Source organism: Melanotaenia boesemani, chromosome 3 (genome assembly GCF_017639745.1).
Source record: "Melanotaenia boesemani isolate fMelBoe1 chromosome 3, fMelBoe1.pri, whole genome shotgun sequence".
NCBI lineage: Eukaryota > Metazoa > Chordata > Actinopteri > Atheriniformes > Melanotaeniidae > Melanotaenia > Melanotaenia boesemani.
Genome location: NC_055684.1, coordinates 20307575 through 20326204, shown reverse-complemented (window position 1 = coordinate 20326204; position 18630 = coordinate 20307575). Strand labels below are relative to the sequence as shown.

General features: G+C 38.2%; 1 protein-coding gene across 7 annotated transcripts in view; it reads left to right on the top strand.

Moving 5' to 3' along the window:
- Positions 1-18630, top strand: part of tead3b (TEA domain family member 3 b) — a 30732-nt gene that overhangs the window by 9560 nt on the left and 2542 nt on the right. Inside the window, exons 3-14 of one of the 7 annotated variants that reach the window (XM_041981107.1) lie at positions 1891-2145; positions 10706-10770; positions 12749-12811; positions 14665-14676; positions 15452-15571; positions 15661-15704; positions 15899-15955; positions 16403-16461; positions 16548-16684; positions 17255-17428; positions 17601-17744; positions 17855-18007. In XM_041981107.1, the coding sequence (XP_041837041.1) occupies positions 2022-2145; positions 10706-10770; positions 12749-12811; positions 14665-14676; positions 15452-15571; positions 15661-15704; positions 15899-15955; positions 16403-16461; positions 16548-16684; positions 17255-17428; positions 17601-17744; positions 17855-18007 (1152 nt within the window). In that variant the 5' untranslated portion in view covers positions 1891-2021. Of the gene's footprint in view, positions 1-1890; positions 2146-10705; positions 10771-12565; positions 12629-12748; positions 12812-14664; positions 14677-15451; positions 15572-15660; positions 15705-15898; positions 15956-16402; positions 16462-16547; positions 16685-17254; positions 17429-17600; positions 17745-17854; positions 18008-18630 lie in introns of all 7 variants that reach the window. The other 6 variants (XM_041981108.1, XM_041981106.1, XM_041981111.1 and 3 more) reach the window with 6 other exon arrangements.

Sequence of the window (18630 nt, the reverse complement as noted above, 5' to 3'; positions counted from 1 at the left end):
CTTGTGTTGATAAGAATAGACCATTGTGCTGTTAAAGTTTTTATTTTTACCAACTCAGACTACTAGTAGCAAGAAAACGAATTTGGTGAAAGTTAGGCATATGGAAATGTAAAGAAAAACATACTAATTTATCAGGAATGAATACAATTAAAGCAGTAGTCATGTGTGGTGTTAGTCATCATGAGCGATCCAGTCATGTGATCTGTGAAGACTGAGAGGATCATTTGATCTGCTGATGAGTGCTTAGTTTCAGTGTTGAGTTTTAACACTGTGACCCTGTTGCAAAGGATCCACCATAACCAATATCCTCTCAGTTAAAATTAGCAGCCTGGCTTGAAGATATTTGTCAAACTCTCGTTTGGGTTCAGTGACGTCCATAAATTTTACGTTGTGTGCGGTAGAATGTCTCTGAAGGACCAGTGTTGCAGCGGTCCATTTGTCTTTGATCTTTTGTAATTCCTTTTAAATGATGATGGGAAGGGAATGAAGGCATCACTAATCCTCCACTTCTGCCTTTTTGACTAGTGTGTGTTGATGGATCTGCTGCAGTTAGAAATGAGATAAAAAGACTAGGTTGTTGTAAATTAATGGTTCTATACAATCTCTGACTTTGTTTCCAGTCTTAAATATTTGGTTTAACTAGACCACCTTTTTGTAATTTTGCAGATAAAACATGGGATCAAAGACAGAAATGTTTTGGATTAATTTTTGCATCACAAAAAAGGTATCTTTGCTAAACTTCTCCTACTGGCACATGACCATAAAAACGCATCATAAATGGATAAAAGCTTCCCGTATAACGGAAAAACAACTGTGTATTCCTATTTTTTATTCCAGTTGAAGCTCTCTATCTATATCCATTTTACTAAATTTTTATCACTGTATATGCAGAAATTGTGAAGCAGTAATAAAAGCATCCTGGGAGGATCATTACCTCATAGACTTCCATTTCAGAAACAATACAATGCTGAAAAGGCAGCTTGAAAAATACTTAAAAATGTTGCCTGCAGTCATCCATGAGCCAACCACATTGGGACACAGTTCCCAGACCACAAGAATTCTTTGAGGCCAGCGCTGATTAGTGAGGTCTTTTAAACTTTGTTTTATGGAATATCTTGAATTCATTTAGACATTTCAGAGAAATAAAATCAAGGAAATTATAGTAATAATTAGGGTTTGCATTGTTTATTCATACAAATTTAATGACTTCAATAAAGTAAATGTTAAGATAGGTTACATACTTAAGTTTTATATGTATTTAACATTGCTTTGACGTTCATTGCAGTGTCACAAACAACTCCAGTTAAGTAGATTGTTGACAAAACAACATTGTAAAGACTTTAGAAAAGTTAACTAAAAAATTTATGGAAGTTATTAAAGGTTGTAGACACGACTGAATATTGAGCCAGCGGATACCCTGTTCATAATTTGTTTGAGAGGATCAGCATCATAAATTTAAAACAAGCACTAAATTTTGGAAACTCATTCTGTCTGCTGACCTGTTTTGCCTGCTGGTTTTTACAGATCAGTATGTTCAAAGAGTTCTAAAACTTGTTCATCCAGCTTTAACACCAGAGGGGTTTTCAGGCTTCCACAATGTTGCCCAATTGGCTGATTATATTCACATATGAATGTCACAGAAGACACACAAAGCTGTAATTAAGTTATTTTAATAGATTTTTCTACTTGTCATTTTATTATTACTATTAGAAACAATAATCCACCAGATGTATTAAAGAAAGCTATGTTCATTAGTAGACATCAAGCCTAACTGGAACATAAGTGCAGTGTTTGAGTTTTATGTGTTATTTCATGATGATTGGGAAGCTGAACATTAGCTAAAGTTTGACTAAAGTGTTAAAGAAAAGTTTCCATTGCTTTATCCCACAGATCTCCTACAGATCTTTTGTTGTTGGGGCTCAGGGTCGGGCCCAGGGGGAGCCGCCACCATTGCGTCCAACGAGTGGAGCGCCAACGGTAGCCCAGAAGATGGGCTGGATGGGGACAACGAGGACAAGACCATGGATGGCGACGCCGAGGGAGTTTGGAGCCCGGATATTGAGCAAAGCTTCCAGGAGGCCCTCGCCATCTACCCTCCCTGTGGCAGGAGGAAAATCATCCTGTCAGATGAAGGAAAGATGTATGGTGAGTAGACTGGGAAACAGCCAGAGTAACAGAAGAACAACAATTACATGGAAATGAGTTCCATAATGAATGCAGAAAATGAGAAAACCATCCATTCCACAGTGATTTGTGGCCACAAGCAAACAAATATGGACTAAACTGCTCTAACAACAAAGAGCAAAAATACTTCTTCCTCTTTCGCTCTCATTTCACAACTCCAACCGAGTGGTGAATGTTTTCTTTCCACGCAGAACTGTCTTTAACAGGTCTGTACCTGTTGTGCTGTGACCCAAGGGCAGGTTCTTCCAGTCTCACCAGCAGTCTCAGAGCTGGTTATTGCAGTCCTGGGAGCAGCTCAGCTTCGCTCTCCATTAATTTACTCTTGTCTTTTTCTTCAGAATGTTTTTCTTTACATTTTTATGCTCACTATTTTATGGCTTCTTTTCTTCCTCACTAAGCCTTGTGTCATGTTTTTTATATCGTTTACCGTCATTGTCTTCTTTCTCCCCACACTATTGCTGTAGGTAACTGGCTGAATCTGGTTTCTTGTGAAGTGCTGCGTTTGATGCTGGATCTCTTGGCTAAATTAGCAATAATTAGCACAGCATGACACTTAGGAATGAAAACATCACATCGGCATGCTCTTCTGTAGAAAATTTCAAATATTCATGTGGTTTCGGAGTAGTTGTGCTGTTTCCTGCTGCGTGTTCATTAAATTGCAGGTGTTGAGCCCTTAATGTCCTGAGAAAGTCCAGATGGATATATTGGCAAGTGCTCTGGCAGATTTGCTAACATCCAGGTGTAGGAAACTGAGTGCACTTGTCTTTCATTATTTAGATCCCACTCTCTCGTTCCTGTTCTTAAGATAATGCTTTCTTAATTAGATTTAGCATTTGATGTTGGAGATTTTGCATAACAGCAATAATCTAGTTGTGCTTTCTTTGGTGTTTTTCTTGGCCCTGACAACAAGGAAATCTTTTTGGTTTTGTGGTGTTATGTTCATCTCACTGTTTAACATCTTTAGGTCTTCCATTTGTAAGACTTTCTTGCTATTTAATTCATGTTTATCACATCTCAGCTTCATTACTGCCACCCAAGTTTCTAGTCTTAATCTTTTTTATTAGAGTTTTAGGTGCTTGACGTCACATTGGATTCTTTTGGTATGATTCAACCCAAGATGGAATCTCATCCACGCATTTGTCAGGCAGATTTAGTTATTCAGGGACAAGCGCATACCGGAGATTACTCAGCTTCTCTTGCTGCTTTAACGGTAATTCTGAACCTGCTTTCACAAGCAAAGTAGACAGAAATATTCAGTAAACAGGTAGCAAAAAGAAACTTGTCAAGATTTTTTGGTAGATTAATAATTTTCTTTTTATTTTAGAAATTTTCCCAGCATGTTTATTTTCTTTTATTTTTTTTTTTATTTGATTTGTAGTTTGAAATACTGTTGTTTGGAAAAAGCAAAGAATTTAAAAATCCAGTAATAGGCAATTAATTAATATGTGCTAAAAAATGCCCTAAATAAATGAAATTATGATGAATGTAAAAATGTTTTATTAATCCCCTGAATAAAATTACAAACAGAAGATTATGAATTATTATAAGAGGATATACAACAATTGTAGAAAAAACTGATGGACTAATAAAGTTATTTTGATTTGCTTATGTGATTTTTGTAAAAAATTGCCAATTCTGTCTGAACCAAACCAAATAAAATCACATTTTAACTTAAAGGTTACAGAAAATAAAATAAATTTAGACTACAAAATGTATTCTGTAAATCCCCTAAATTACATGACTATCATACAGTGTCTTTTTTAGCAATAGTTTTTAATGAGAAGTCTTAAGTATGAACATCTAAAATCATCTTTAAATTCACCTAAATAACTTGTCAGCTTTGCTTGTCATGGCAGTGTTTTGTCCCAGGCTCCATATGACAACATCATCAAAGAGGTTGGCCGTGCACAAACCTTTCCCCTTAGCAACAAACTGTCAGGACCCCTTTTAGAGGATCCCTCTCTCTCTTATTTTTTTTTCTCAAGCACTAAACACCTTCTCCATTTACAATAAGTCATCTGAGGCTCTGCAGGCAGAGCCAAGGCATGCACTAGAAGAAGCTCTCTCACAAGGTGATTACCTCAGACATCTAAAAGCTGCCCTGACGTGAGGTTAGGGGAATGTTAACGATTGCACTGCATGTAATACTGTCTACCTTGCAGTCTCAGACTCCCAGTGGTCTCCGAAAGCAAACAAGTCATCTCTCCTATTGGGAATTCTGCTTTTCTTCCAGGATTTTTTTTTTTTTTTTTTTTTTTTGTTACTTGGTGGGAAACCTTTACAAAATTTCCATTTACTGGACTTCTTTATACATGTGATTTGTATTCCACAAGCCTGTCTAGACTTCCCAGTATCATTTCCAGTCACTCAGATAGTGTAATAATGTTACATTTTAATCATGTTATGATGCATTCTAGCTGTTAGTGCAAGAAAAAAGAAGCTTGACTCTAGTTTATTATTTAGCCACAATTACTGCATAGTCAGAATATATCTGTTCTCATATTATAATACTTCCACAATCTTAATAAAAATTCCCAGTCCAAAATTAGTGACCGCACAATCGAAGCAGTGGTTAAGAGATGCAAGACCTGTCATCCTACCAGTGACCACACACAAAAATAAAAACATGCCTATGAGTGCACCAGACCTGGTACATACATTTTTGTGTAAGGTGAATGTAAGTAAGTAAAAAGTAAAAAACTTTATGTAGCACTTTACGATATATAAAATCATAAAGTGCTTCACAACAGCCAACAATGCAAAAAAATAAATAAATAAAAAAATAAAAAGCAGATTTAAAAAGATGTGTTTTTAACTGGCTTTTAAAAGCAACCACAGAGTCCACCGATCTCAAGTCCAAAGGAAGAGAGTTCCAGAGTCTGGGGGCCGCTGAACAGAAAGCTCTGTCTCCTTTAGTCTTCAGCTTAGTATGGGGCACCATCAGCAGGCCCTGGTCACAGGACCTCAGTGACCTGCCAGGGAGATATGGCTTCTCTTTTATGACCTGGTGCCTCACTTGAAGAGCTCCCCAAATCAGTGAAATACTCTTAAATTGCACTCTGAAATAAACTGGAAGCCAGTTCAGTTGCATCAGGATTGGAGTCACATGAGAGGATTTTGTCAAAAACCTGGCAGCAGCATTTTTAGCAACTTGCAACTGTTCTTGAGCGGTTTTGCTAAGACAGGTGTATAGTCCATTGCAATAATCCAAACATGATGAAACAAAACCATGAATAATGATTTCCAGGTCAGGATGTGACACAATGGAGCTTAGTTTGGCAATATTTCTCAGATGATAAAAACAAGAACGAACCAGACATGGCATTAGCCATCCAAAGTAAAACCAGAACCAAAGGTAGGTGCAAGTGTCTCCTTTATCCTGTGCATGCATTTTTCTGGTGCAAAGATAATTATTTCAGTTTTGTTCTGATTTAACTGAAGAAATTTTCAATTATGGCATCAGTATTAGCCAAAACTTAAAATTAAAGTTTATTACAGCAAAATTAACACCCATTCTCAGCCCACTTATTTATAATCATGTGATCACATTTTTAATTGTGCACATGATTGCATGAATATGTTACCTGTCACTTCACCACATAAACCAAATGAATCCTGTTCACGCTGATTTTATTCTAGTTATAAATGTATAATGGTATGTATCTCTGCTGCTGACACCTCTACATCTGTCATCTGTCAAGCCCAAAAATGCTTTAGCTAACCTTAGTTTTGACATCACTGTAATCTATTTACTTAGTTTCCACTGAAAAACACATTGCATGCCAAATGAAAACCATCTATATTGTGTAGAAAACCATCCATCTCTGCATCAATACATGGCAGGAACAATTGGTGACTATATTTTTAGTGACAATGACAACTTAAAATTAGGCAGAAGTAGTGCGACAAATCCAGGGATGTCCAATTTTTTATTTATTTATTTATTTTTTCAAGATAAGCTACGTCATTTACCGATTTTTCAAAGACACAGTTGACAGTTTGACTCCATAAGTACATTAAAGCTAATGTACTTTACATTCAACACAGCTTTCATGGCTGACATAAAACAATAGAAATCAAGAATCACGAAGTTTCCACTGACCTCTAAACTGATCAGTCAGTAAACCTTAATCAAACCATTACAACACTTGAAATTAGATCAGGACATTGGTGGAATCATCTGCATCATTCTGCCAAGCCGTCCTCAGCGCCGATGAGTCTTTGAAGTTTGTTCTTTACTCATTTCTTTTTTGATGATTGCCAGGATATCAACAACGGATATCAGTATTTAATGAATGTGTAATATCTGCACATAGAATGATTTTCTCTTTGTTTGTATTTTGTTTTTTTGCTGTTACACTAAACGTAAACAGCAGGTTATGAAAATCCATCTTGGGGTCGGGATTAAACTGGTCAAAATAAATGGTTCAGCAGTTTGGAATGTCCAGACTGTTTTTATTATGGTCATAGTTTTTGTTTTGGTAATTCTCTTGTCATGGATGGCCTTCAAAGATATAGTCATAGATGATAAAGAACAGACCTTTATTGCATTATCATTTTAAAATGCTGTTTGCCAAATGAGCTTGAATCACGTCTCTTTGGCAGTGAATTCATGTTAATTTTCTTTTTGGAAATTCTCCAGAGGTATACTTTGTTTTGCTGTAAGTTTACAGAGGCTAGTTAGCTTAACAAAGCCTTTGAAAGTTGACTCAGCAGCTAACAAAATCAACATACCTGTTAAGAGCTTAGACATATCACAATGTCATATCTCTCAATCGGCAACAAAACCCCTGGTTTAAAATGGAAAAATCATCCTCCAATAATCCAGGGATTATGTCCTGGAACATAACCTTCTTAAAATCACAAAATATTGGCTTCATGCATTAGCAACAGATTAAAAGATTGCTGATTGTAATTACAGGGACCTATGATAAATCTATAACTCATTTAATCTTTGTCTAAAAAAAGTAACAAATTTATTTCCCAAAATGTCATAACTTTAATTTCTTTAGTTTTTGTGTGTGTGTGAAATCTGTTGCTATTTTCAAGTGCTTAGTAGATTATCAACAAACTGGTAACATTCAAAGAAAAGCTTAGATGTTTGTTCTTAGTAAAATTAAATAGTTGGAACATTTGACACACTGAGTTCAGAGAAAGCATCTGGAAAAAAATGTTGCCTGTCTTGTTTTGCTTTGGGGCTGTACTGACATGTTGTTCACCTGCGTTTTCTGGCTTTAACAGGTGTGTCAAAGCTGAAGCACACACCTTTTCCCCTCAGCCCTGCAGCTGTCATTACAGCAAAGCACTATGGGTATGATAAAGGGAAAAGATTTAGGTGCCAGAGGGAGGCTCATGCCTGTTCTGACCTTCGATGACCACATTTGAATTAGCAGTTTTGGTGCATGTGCATAGTTGTGAGAGAACGTGTGTGTGTAGGTAAAAGAGAGGGGGTTAAGCAAGCCTGTTTGATGACTGAGCAGGCCTGGTGCTTCCCTGTCAGCCCCCTCGCTGAGATGTTAGGAATGTTTTCAGTCATGGTTGAGCAGTATGTTAGCAATTTAGGATTACCTCAATGTTATGAAAAGGGAGGAGGAAGGAGAATAAGGGTGTAGAAAGTGTTGAGGGGAGAAACTGAGCAGCAGGGATGGAACTGGAGAAGGGGTAGTTATGGGAAGTCAGGAGAGATTACCTTTTTGCTCTCTATCTTAGCATGGAAGTGGAAAATTCCAGTGGTCATGTAGTAAAAGAAAAAGATGGGCGTGTCTTGTCAGGGAAGATGTTAAGAACGGCTGCCTGCAGCTATCTGAGTGAAGGTTGAGCAATCATCAAGGGAGTTGTGATCGGTTGGAAAGTGTAAGAAAGATGGAAAGCACAAATGTAGGAATGCAGAGGACAATGAGGCCGTGCATGCAGTTGTACAAGCGAGTGTCTGTTTTGCATGCACCTGTCATGATTCCCTGCAGTGTGGACCTCTGGCTGTCTGATCCCCCCAACCGTGGCAAGTCTGAACAGATGTCGACTGCCACAGCTGCCGGTTGACAAGGCAGTAGTTCTCTATATCTCTGTGTAAAAGTTTAAGGAAGCAATGCATCTAAAATAAAGATATCATCCAATATAACCAGTCCTGCAGGGTCTTTGTTGAAAAGAAAAACTTGACAGAACTACTAGTTAGATGCAAAACCTGTAGATGGTTTATTCAGCAGCAAAGATCTAGTACTTTCTTTTAAATATTTCTACATACATTTTTTTTTGTTTGTTTGTTTTCCTTTTGTTGTTTTGTTTTTTTGTCTTTTTCCTCAGTCTCATTGCAGAGCTGTCTTTTGAGAAATTATGCTCCACCTCAACATAGTTAATAAAATAATTTGGACTTATTACCACTAAAAATAAAAATCACTGTTAATATTTTCCATATGTGTAGTGGTGCTACTTAGAGAGGTAATAAATCATTTAAACAAATAAAACTTATTTTATTTATTTATTTATTTTCCCACAGAGCATAAAACTTTTAGGTAAACTCATAACTTCTGTTTCTAAGTAATAATCATGTTTAATTTCGTGAAGGCTTATTTGAAAGTTACTAGGGGCTCACCGTAGGTCCACTACACAGTGATGTTTCAGCACTGGGCTACAGTATATGTTATATAAAACAAAAACTCGGATTGGAAGTATCTTAATGCCAACCACATGTCTCTAAGAAAAAAAAAAGGGGGGGGGTGATCTGAGATCACAGCTACAGAACATCGCTGTTCAAAAGATAAAACAGATTTTTGATGCACCACTTAAAAGTAAAAAAAAAAAAAAAACTATTTATGCTCAACACTGCACCAAAATTATAAAAAGCTGTGTATGGTATGTTTAATCATTTCCACTTTAAGTATAAAATTTAAAACAAAGTAAAAAAAAAAAAAAAAAAAAAAGGAGCTCATTACGTTAACTAACCCCTTGTGCTGAAAGTCTGCTCCATACAAATCAGGTTTGTGATCTTGGAGAAGTTCCTACCTGTTTCATTTTTCTCAGTACGTCTGTGTTTAACATTTTGCTAGAGGTGTGAGTAAACCCCCCCCCCAATTTAAAAAAATAAAAAAAAGAGATTGAGAGTGACAGTTGAGTGGGGGTCGAGCTGGCATTGTTTTCTCTCTGCCATCCGCTGTTGGGATGGTCAGCAGCAGGTGCTGTTGTCCGTTGACTGCGGGGTCACACTGTGGTGTTGTTTTGGGAAAAGGGCTGCCAGGTGGCAGTTGTTGGCAGAGACAGTTATAGCTTTGTGTTTCCTCCAAGAGTCGCTGCCCTTTTCAGCTGCCCCTTTTACCCATCCATAATCAACAACCCCCCCCAAGCTCAACCTATTGGCCCTCACCCCTGCCCTAACCCCTGCTTCTACCAGAGCTAGAAGTCCATACGAGCATTTGTGTGCTCACCCGAGCTCCGGCTGTGTTCGCAGGCCCAATCAGACTGGCTAGCACAGATGTGACAGGCTTACAGGAATGCTAGGAATGTGGAGGCGCTGGAGCGGGTGTGTCCATCCTTTGCCCGGGGCAGAATGGGAGGAGCTACCTCGGTATCGGCAGACAGCTTAGCTCTACTGTGCTGTGCTGGCCGACCGCCGGACTGACTGGCTGGCAAGTATAGTGAATGCTGCAAGCCTGCTGGAGATGGCCTGCAGTACTTTTATGGTAATTGCACTAACCAGGGCCTTCAGGAGGCCGAGTGCTAAAGAGTCCGTGAAAAAGCAGGACTTGTTCCTCCTGTCATTATATGTCTGGAAAGCTGTTAAACCTCTTAGACACTGAGTCTGCTGTGTGTCTGTGCTGCATGTATTTAAGAACCTTGACCAGTTTTGTCAGTGTAATTTCTGTCAGCAAGTTTGGAATCATTATTCATAATGATATAGCGGTTCAACCTCTTCCTTTGGCCCCGTTTTCAACCACAGACACCCAGTAAGCGTGACTTGGCAGAAAAGAAAACTCAGAAAGCCTGATGGACTGACTTTCCTTTGAGACAACATAATGCTGCTTTTTGTGCTTCCCTTCCACCAAAGATGAGCTTTTCTTGATTGCAGCAGCAGTTTTCTGAAAAGGCAGCGCTTGTGAAATCTCAGGCACAGCAATGAGCGTAAAGAGGACCACAAAAGCCCAGAATAGATGCCTGTTCCCTACACAACTTGTTTGCGCAGAATTTCGAGTGTAGCTGTCATGTCATGAAAAACATGGTTCTGTTTTCTAAGCACACTTTGTAATTAGGCTGCAGGACCATGTGAGCAGACATTAAGAGGGTGTGAAACGAGCTAATGAGAACTTGGAGCCAAAGCATGAAAATCTGTCCTTTAATATTTGATTTATGTGTAATAAGTAACAAAGGTGTTATTGTAACTCCCACAAAAAATGTGTCTTATGAGTTCTGCTATGCTGACTTTCTTCCTACATGAGAAGACTAGAGTGACACCCTGTGTCCGACTGAAGAAGTTGTCAGTAATCTATGGATATTTAGTGTCTTTCATTGCTTTCCTCTGTTTTTCTTACAGGTCGTAATGAATTAATAGCAAGGTACATCAAGCTGAGGACAGGCAAAACCCGCACCAGAAAGCAGGTAAGCAAGTGGATTACAAAATGCATGATTTTTGCCTTATGCTGCTGAATCTTTTTATCAATGTCTTTCCTAAGTGTTTTTTGTTTGTTTGTTTTTTTTAGAGTAAGTCTAATTTTATTGCACATGTCTTTGTTTGAAGAAATGTTGAGTAATTTCCTGAAATAGTTTGGTTTGTAGTTTTTTTTTTTTTGGTGAACATCACTCCAACAAGAGTAGCCAGCATGTTAGTTGAAAACTGTTTACAGCTATGGATTAACTTTTATTTTGGGTTGTAGTAATTGGTTATAGCCATCTAATACAGCAGTGTGGCTCACTGATGTATTACCTGTTTGGACAAGAAAGAGCTGTCCTAAAGGAAGACTGTCCCTCCAAAAAATGACACTATGGTTTGTTCATCCATGCAGGCACTAATGACCAGTTATTATGTTCAGAAAATATGTGATTTCTCGTGCTTGTAAAACAAATAAATAAATAAATTGCATGTGTAGTGACTAGGTTAACTTAATGTGACTGGAGGACACATATGAAAACTTACACATTTCAAGTCTGAGTAGATTTGCATTGCATTGAATTTTTGAAACACAATAGCTGTTTTAAGTATTTTTCTAATAAATATTAATGGACATGAGACAGAACATGATAAATAAATCTGTAGGTCTGATCTCTCAAATATTCTTATTTCATACTTCTAGATTGTTCAAAACAATAAAAAAAACTTTCAGTTTTGAAGTTTTCCAGAAAAATTTTAGTTGAAACGAAGCCTGTGGTCTAAGTGACAACGATGTAAAACAAAGAATGTTTGTTCATTTACTTTTTTTACCCTAATCATGTAGTTTTGATTTATAACCCTAAGCTAGTGAAGTTATTGCATCAACACAACCAGGAAATGACTAAACTGTTCTAGTTAAGTACTGTCGTGTTGTATCTGTATGCAGTGGTGTTTTTTATGTATAGCATCAGATTTTTTTTACCTTTTTATTAGTACACACTACATACTTATTGTACACTTGGCAAAATTTTGGATGTTTTTATTGATTTAAAACAAAAGAATAAAAGAAGTAATAGAGATAAATCACAAAAACAAGTAACATAAGATAAGTTTCTATCAGACATACTGCAATTTCAAATGATTTGAGTAGACTTTTCATGTGCTGAAACTCACAGAAGTATATAAACACATGCTTACACATATATGCATACTTTATACAGTTATGCAACAGACAATAATAACAACCTGTTGAACATGTTTGTCATGCTTTTTGCACTGTCTGCTTCCCATCTTCCTATCAGCATCATGACTTTTTTTGTTTTATAGACAAGGTTGATTTTTAATGGCCTCATTGACTTGTGTAGTTTAGTTACATTAGTTTGACCTGCAAACCACATCAATGTGTGTGTGTCTGTGTGTGTGTGAATGCAAGCATAAAGACTGTAATCACATTACTCAGCAGTAATTGGTTGTTTCTTTCTGAGGTAAGCTTTGAACTAAAGCTTCAGAGCATTGAAGGTCTGGTAACTGTTGGGGGTAAAGGAATGGTGGGGTGGGTAGAATCACCAATTTTTCCTTTAAATTAACTTTCATTTTGATCACACTTTGATGTCTTAACCCCTTGACATTCCTGCAGTCTTGCAGGAACACACAAATCATCCCGCCTTCAACCCACTGGAATGCCAAAGGGTTAATGTGTTCGTTGTCGCAGCGGAGAATGTTTGTCCTCTCGATATGTCTGCGCTTATATGGCTGTATGTGTATATCTGTTATTTTATGCTCAAAAACTGTTTCACACCCCTTTAGGTGTCTAGTCACATACAGGTGTTAGCGCGGAAGAAAGTCCGTGAATACCAGGCGGGTATAAAGGTAGGTGCCGCCGGCCTCCCGGCAGACTGACTGGGCGTCTCTTTCCTCTTTGGTTACGGCTTCTCCCTTTCTTCCCTGTCTCCTTTCCTCTTCCCTCCTCTTGGCTATTCTCCTGTGCAGGTTTCTAGCCACTTGCAGGTTCTCGCCCGGAGAAAATCTCGCGAGATCCAGTCAAAGCTAAAGGTATGCGCTTCACCGCAGCCTCTGCGGGGCTCGTACAGGCTTGGCTTTGCACTAATCAGCTAATTTATGAATCTGATCAGCAGTCCTTACTTTCATTTGAAGCCTGTTTCTTCTGCGTAAGTAGATGCATACTTGCCATGCAGATTACATTTCTTAACAATTACGAGTTCTTTAAAAAAATGGTCACAATCCTGCTTCTGTGCATGCAGCACACCACCACAAAGGGCTTTATAACTTTGGCTGTAGCCCTAAGCTTCAATAAAAATAAATAGAATCCCAAAACTAATCGTTATATATGCTTAGTGATTTTTTCCTTTAAATGCAATGCAAACTGCCTTGATGGTCCCAAAGAAAGGGCATTTAGCCGCATGTTGCTCCAGCTTATCTGTTTCTGCCCTCTGTGCCTGCCATGCTTTTGCATCATACTGCACTCTTCTGGCACTTCTTTTCTTAAAACTTTCTTGACTCTGATACCTTTAGTTCCTATATTGTGTCTGTTTATAATGTCTTCTGTAAAACCCAATATAAATTAATCTTTTAAAGTTGTCATTATGTAACTCTTTTTGACTCGTCTTTCTTTAAAATCCTCTGAACTCTCCAAGCTTTTTATAATTTTTGCATCTTTACAAACAGATAATAAATGCAGGCACTGCTAAATACTACAGAAACTGTACTGTGTGGTGCTAACTTCCTCTCAGATTAACCTCTCAGTGCTGACTAATTTTCTAGAGAAGAGCAGCATCCCTAGCAGTCATGTCTTAGCTTATATTAAATACATATTTTATGTAGTGCAGTGCACCCAACACTGGCTACTGATTAAACTTAAAAGTAAAAGGATGCATCACCTTTTTTGCACCAGCTCTAACCAAGAGTCTATGCTTCCCACAAATACCAAATTTACCTTAAATTGAAATTATAAGCTTCCCTTGAATCCTCCAGTCATGACTGGGTTTATAATGCTCTGTTACACATGTTGATTGTTTCTCAATCAACATTTGTAACCTGTCTCTCCTATCTGTCTCCTTAAAAGATAAAAGCATGATATACTTAATTATTTTTAAATAAGAACATTATTTAAAGATCACAATATGGCTTTGTAATTCTTCATATGTTTAACTTTTTGGACACCTCTGTTCAGGGGTCTATGTTATGTTTAAGTCTGTGTTTAGTTTCAGTGGACAGGATAATTGATTCTGTTTTAGTTAGTTTTTCTTGCTTTTCTGAATGGATTAACTCCCAGTAAAATGCACTTGTAGTTGTAGTGACTGCAGACCCCTTCTTTGAGGGTTTATCAAACATTTATGAAGTTAAAGTAGTTTGCATGTAACATAAAAACCTGTTTCTAAGCCTACGCCCAAGCCAAGGATAAAGTAGAAACTAACAGTTAAATCTGACACTGACACTGTGTTCCACTGTACATCTGATGTAATACACTGCAGTCCTGTGTTGTAAGGCCTCCAATACTTGACTTTATTTTCATTCTCTTGTGTTAAAAAGAAGAGGCAAAAGATTGCTTCCTTTATAATAATACACATATTTTTTGCAATGTATCAAGATTAGTTTAAGTCTTGTGAATATTAAGCAGTTGACCAGTAAGAAAAAAGTGGCCTCATGTTTCTCTGAGTCCCTGCTAAGCCTCATAACTGCTAATCCAGAGTAAACTGCCATTCATGGTGTATTTGAAATGTGTAGTTCCTGCACACAATGTCCACATAATGAAAGAGCGATTATGAACTTTGATTTAAAATTACTATTGAGTTTACCCCCCTGCCCCCCCCCAAAAAAGAGTTTAATTTCAGATCATAATGTAGAACTGCACGGTACTAATGGGTTTCTCTCTTTTTTTGATTCAGGCAATGAATTTGGTAAGTGATCTGACTTGTGCAATACGCTTCCCTCCCCCCCTTTGTATGGCAGCACTAGTGCACTGTCCCTTTGCTATAGCCCTCTGCTGGCATGGCGTCCCGTCCCGTTGCTATCCCGTCCTGAAGCAATGCTTAGGGAACGGCTTTGAACACAGCGCTGCTGTGCATCCTGCCTGATGTAGCATAATGGCCCCGCAGCCTCTGCCAAAAGTCAAATTCTTGCTTGCTTTGCATAAGGTGGCATTTCTGAGGCATCTTTCCTTTAATTGCAAAGTCAGAGCTTATTGTTTAAAGTATAAACATTTTTGCAAACAAAGAAAAGAGAGCACTATGATGCAATTTTGAAATATGAGGTGTTCATTCTATCATGCATCGTTTTACCGTTTATGAGCTGTAAATTTCAATACTTGCACAGCTAAAGATGGCCTTTTTTGTTTACTCTGAAATCATGCAACTTTAGTCACTTTATTTCATTTTTTCTGTGGTGATCTTTTTAACACACTGACCTCAAATTCACTGGAACCAAGGTGCTTCACTTCCTCTATTCTTCTCCTCTTCCCAAAAACTGTTCTTTCAAAGAAACATCATCAAAATCATTGCAGTGTAATTTAACTGTTAAGCTATTGTGTCAAGTTTATTCATGTGGTTAAACATATGCATTTGTTTAATTGATCAAGCTTAGTACACAGACTACCATTGTTCTTTTGATAATCATGTTGAAGTCATGCTGCCACCTTGTGGTTGACTCCTTTCATTTCTCTCTCTCAACCTGTAGGATCAGGCATCTAAAGACAAAGCCCTGCAGAATATGGCGGCATTGTCATCCGCACAGATCGTCTCCCCCAGTATGATAAAGAATCATCTTCCTCCATTGTCTCCATACCAGCCACCCAGAGTGAGACCTCCATTTAATCTTTTAAGTGATTACACTTAAACATGACTTGTTGTAAAAATGTGATAAAACGTTTTTTTCTTAATCTCCAGTTCTGGCCTACTCCAATCCCAGTACAGCCTGGACCCTCTCAGGAGTAAGTAAACCCTTCCACCGAGTCTTCCAGATCTGTTTAGTGTGAATCTACAATGTGTGCAGTTTATGACGAGATAAGTTGGTCCTAAAGAAAAGTAAATGCAAGAATGTATGAGTGCATTGGCGAGCAGGTTGGGCTTTATGTCAGGTGGGTATTGCAGGGTGTGTTTAATGAATCACATTTTTCAACACCAGGATGGTTCTAGATCTCAACCCGGGAAGGACTCCTGGGCTCGGCCGCACCAGCCATGCGTAAGTTGCCCCTAGCCCAGTCCCAACTGTGAGCACAAAGCAGCACTAACTCTTCTTTTACATTATTTTGTGCTGTATGTTTCCTGCACTGATGTAATCCACCACCGGGCAAATTAACTGCTTCAGATTTGATCAAGAAAGATAGGGCAGATAAATCCTGACTGTGTTTGATGATCTGAAACAGTACCAAATATTTCCTGTCAAACATTCTTTGTTTGACCAGTAAAATAATATAACTGGTGCAGTTTTGCATCATTAAGAAGCATTGAAGCAGGTGGACTTACGCCTTGCTGGTGCAGCAACACATGCTACTCTTTTACACTAACACATCTGCACAAACAAAAGAAGGCCAGAGATGCAAACACAGTAGAACCTAATGGAAACACACATCAGATAACAAGACATTTTCCTGACTGGAGCTTTTTTTTTTTTTTTTTTGTCTTTCAGCATTAAACCTTTTGTACAGTATCAAAACCTACAAGGCCCCATACAACAAACCGTACCAGGTAAATGTTAAGTTAAAACTCTGTGGGTGTGCTTTAGAAAATGAAAGTGACTGTTCACATTAATGTTTGTGTGTTTGTGCATGCAGCCTATGAGCCCTTGGCACCACCTGCCCCACCAACCGCTACTGCAGTTCCAGTGTGGCAGGATCGAACGATTGCTTCCTCAAAGCTGAGGATGTTGGAGTATTCAGCCTTTATGGAGGTTCCGAGAGATCCAGACAACGTAGGTTAAAGTCTGACATGTTGCTAACAACGTTGGTCTCTGGGAAATGTTTTACATTTGATGGGCTAAATGTTTGAGCCCATTTTGATTGTTCTAATTTCCACTCTTTTTGTTTTGTGAGGTACTTTGAGTGCAAAAGAAAAATTACAGAACCTGTTGGCGTTGATCTTTTTCTATTTTTTCTTTTATTTTTAGAGACATCTGTAGACATGCCAAATCTAGGGATGGTGCTAGAATACAATATATGTATACTGTTATCATTTTCAAAATGACAACCACTTGTAGACAAAGTCTACTATCTTAATATTTTTAAGAGAAATCAATGTTTTTGAGGAAATCTTTTAGAGCAAAAGAAGTTTTGTTACCAGCTCTTAGTGCCCCTCAGAGGTATAGCACGTCACGGCGTATCTGCATTAAATGAACTTTCCCTGAACCAGCAGCTGCATCGATCAGTTATCTTCCATGGTTCAAACAAATAGAAAAATCTTATAAGTATCTGATCATTATTCTATGTGTTATAATTGGATTCTTAGACTACATTATTATCTCCTACATCTCTGTCCACTACAGTACAGCAAACACTTGTTTGTCCACATCGGACAAACCAATCCCTCCTACAGTGATCCGCTCCTTGAGGCTGTGGACATCCGGCAGATCTACGACAAGTTCCCGGAGAAAAAGGGTGGACTCAAAGAGCTTTATGAGAAAGGCCCCCAGAATGCTTTCTTCCTAGTAAAATTCTGGGTGAGCCATTTTCATTTGCTGTTTATTCTGTAGTTATACACCTCATGCAAACTGCCTCCTTATTGTATGACACCGCAGTGTAGAGCAGAGCATGATTTAAAGACTATGCCCCATGCATTTTATGCTAAGCTTCTTTTTCTGTTAAAGTTCTGTCTCACATTAAATTCTGCAGGCTGACCTGAATAGCAGCGGGATGCCGGATGGCCCAGGTTCGTTCTACGGTGTCAGCAGCCAGTACAGCAGCACCGAGAACATGACGATCACTGTTTCAACCAAAGTCTGCTCATTTGGCAAGCAGGTTGTCGAGAAAGTCGAGGTAAGGGTGTGTGTTCACTGTGTCTTTTCTCAAACTTGTGTTTGGTGCAGCCAGTTCTCTCATTTTTAGCTCCTAGCCATATGTTTTTGATGTTCCTGTATTTGTTGCAGACAGAGTACGCCCGCCTGGAAGGAGGAAAGTGTGTTTACAGGATCCACCGCTCTCCTATGTGCGAGTACATGATCAACTTTATCCACAAACTCAAACACTTGCCTGAAAAATACATGATGAACAGTGTTCTTGAAAACTTCACAATCTTACAGGTAATGTACAGTCATTTCATATTAATATTCAAAGAAATTTGGGGGGGAGGTTATTTGGATGATATGTTAGTCAAAAGATACAAATATACATTTTTCTGTTTTTAAGCTTAAAAAGGAGCTTGGTTCACACCACGAGACAAGGCTACATGACATTCTGCCTGGATTTCTGCCCCCTAAAACATTTATACTAAAATGTAGACTAAACACTTGCAAGATTATACCATGCTGTGTGTCTTCAATATTGATTAGCATCTCCCTCCTCCTTCAGATTAGACCATTTAATTTGAATATGACCGAACACCTTGGTGCTACTGGCAGCTGTGCAGCCAGAAATCCTCACCTCACATAAAAGCACTGTTAGCTACTGTCGTTACACAATTGACTCATTCTAAACTTCTCCATAAATGAGAAAAATCATCCTCAAAAATGTTCATAAACATGACTCACATTGCAAAATGAAATACTGCAAGAACACAAGCCACAGGGTTTAGCTTGACATAAATGAAACTGAACATCTGTTTCTAGATGGCAAGAGCAGCAAATACAAGACGGCCAAGAATCTCACAAAATTAGAAATGTTTTGAAGGGAGACTTGACAAAATATTCCCAAATAAGAACTGAAA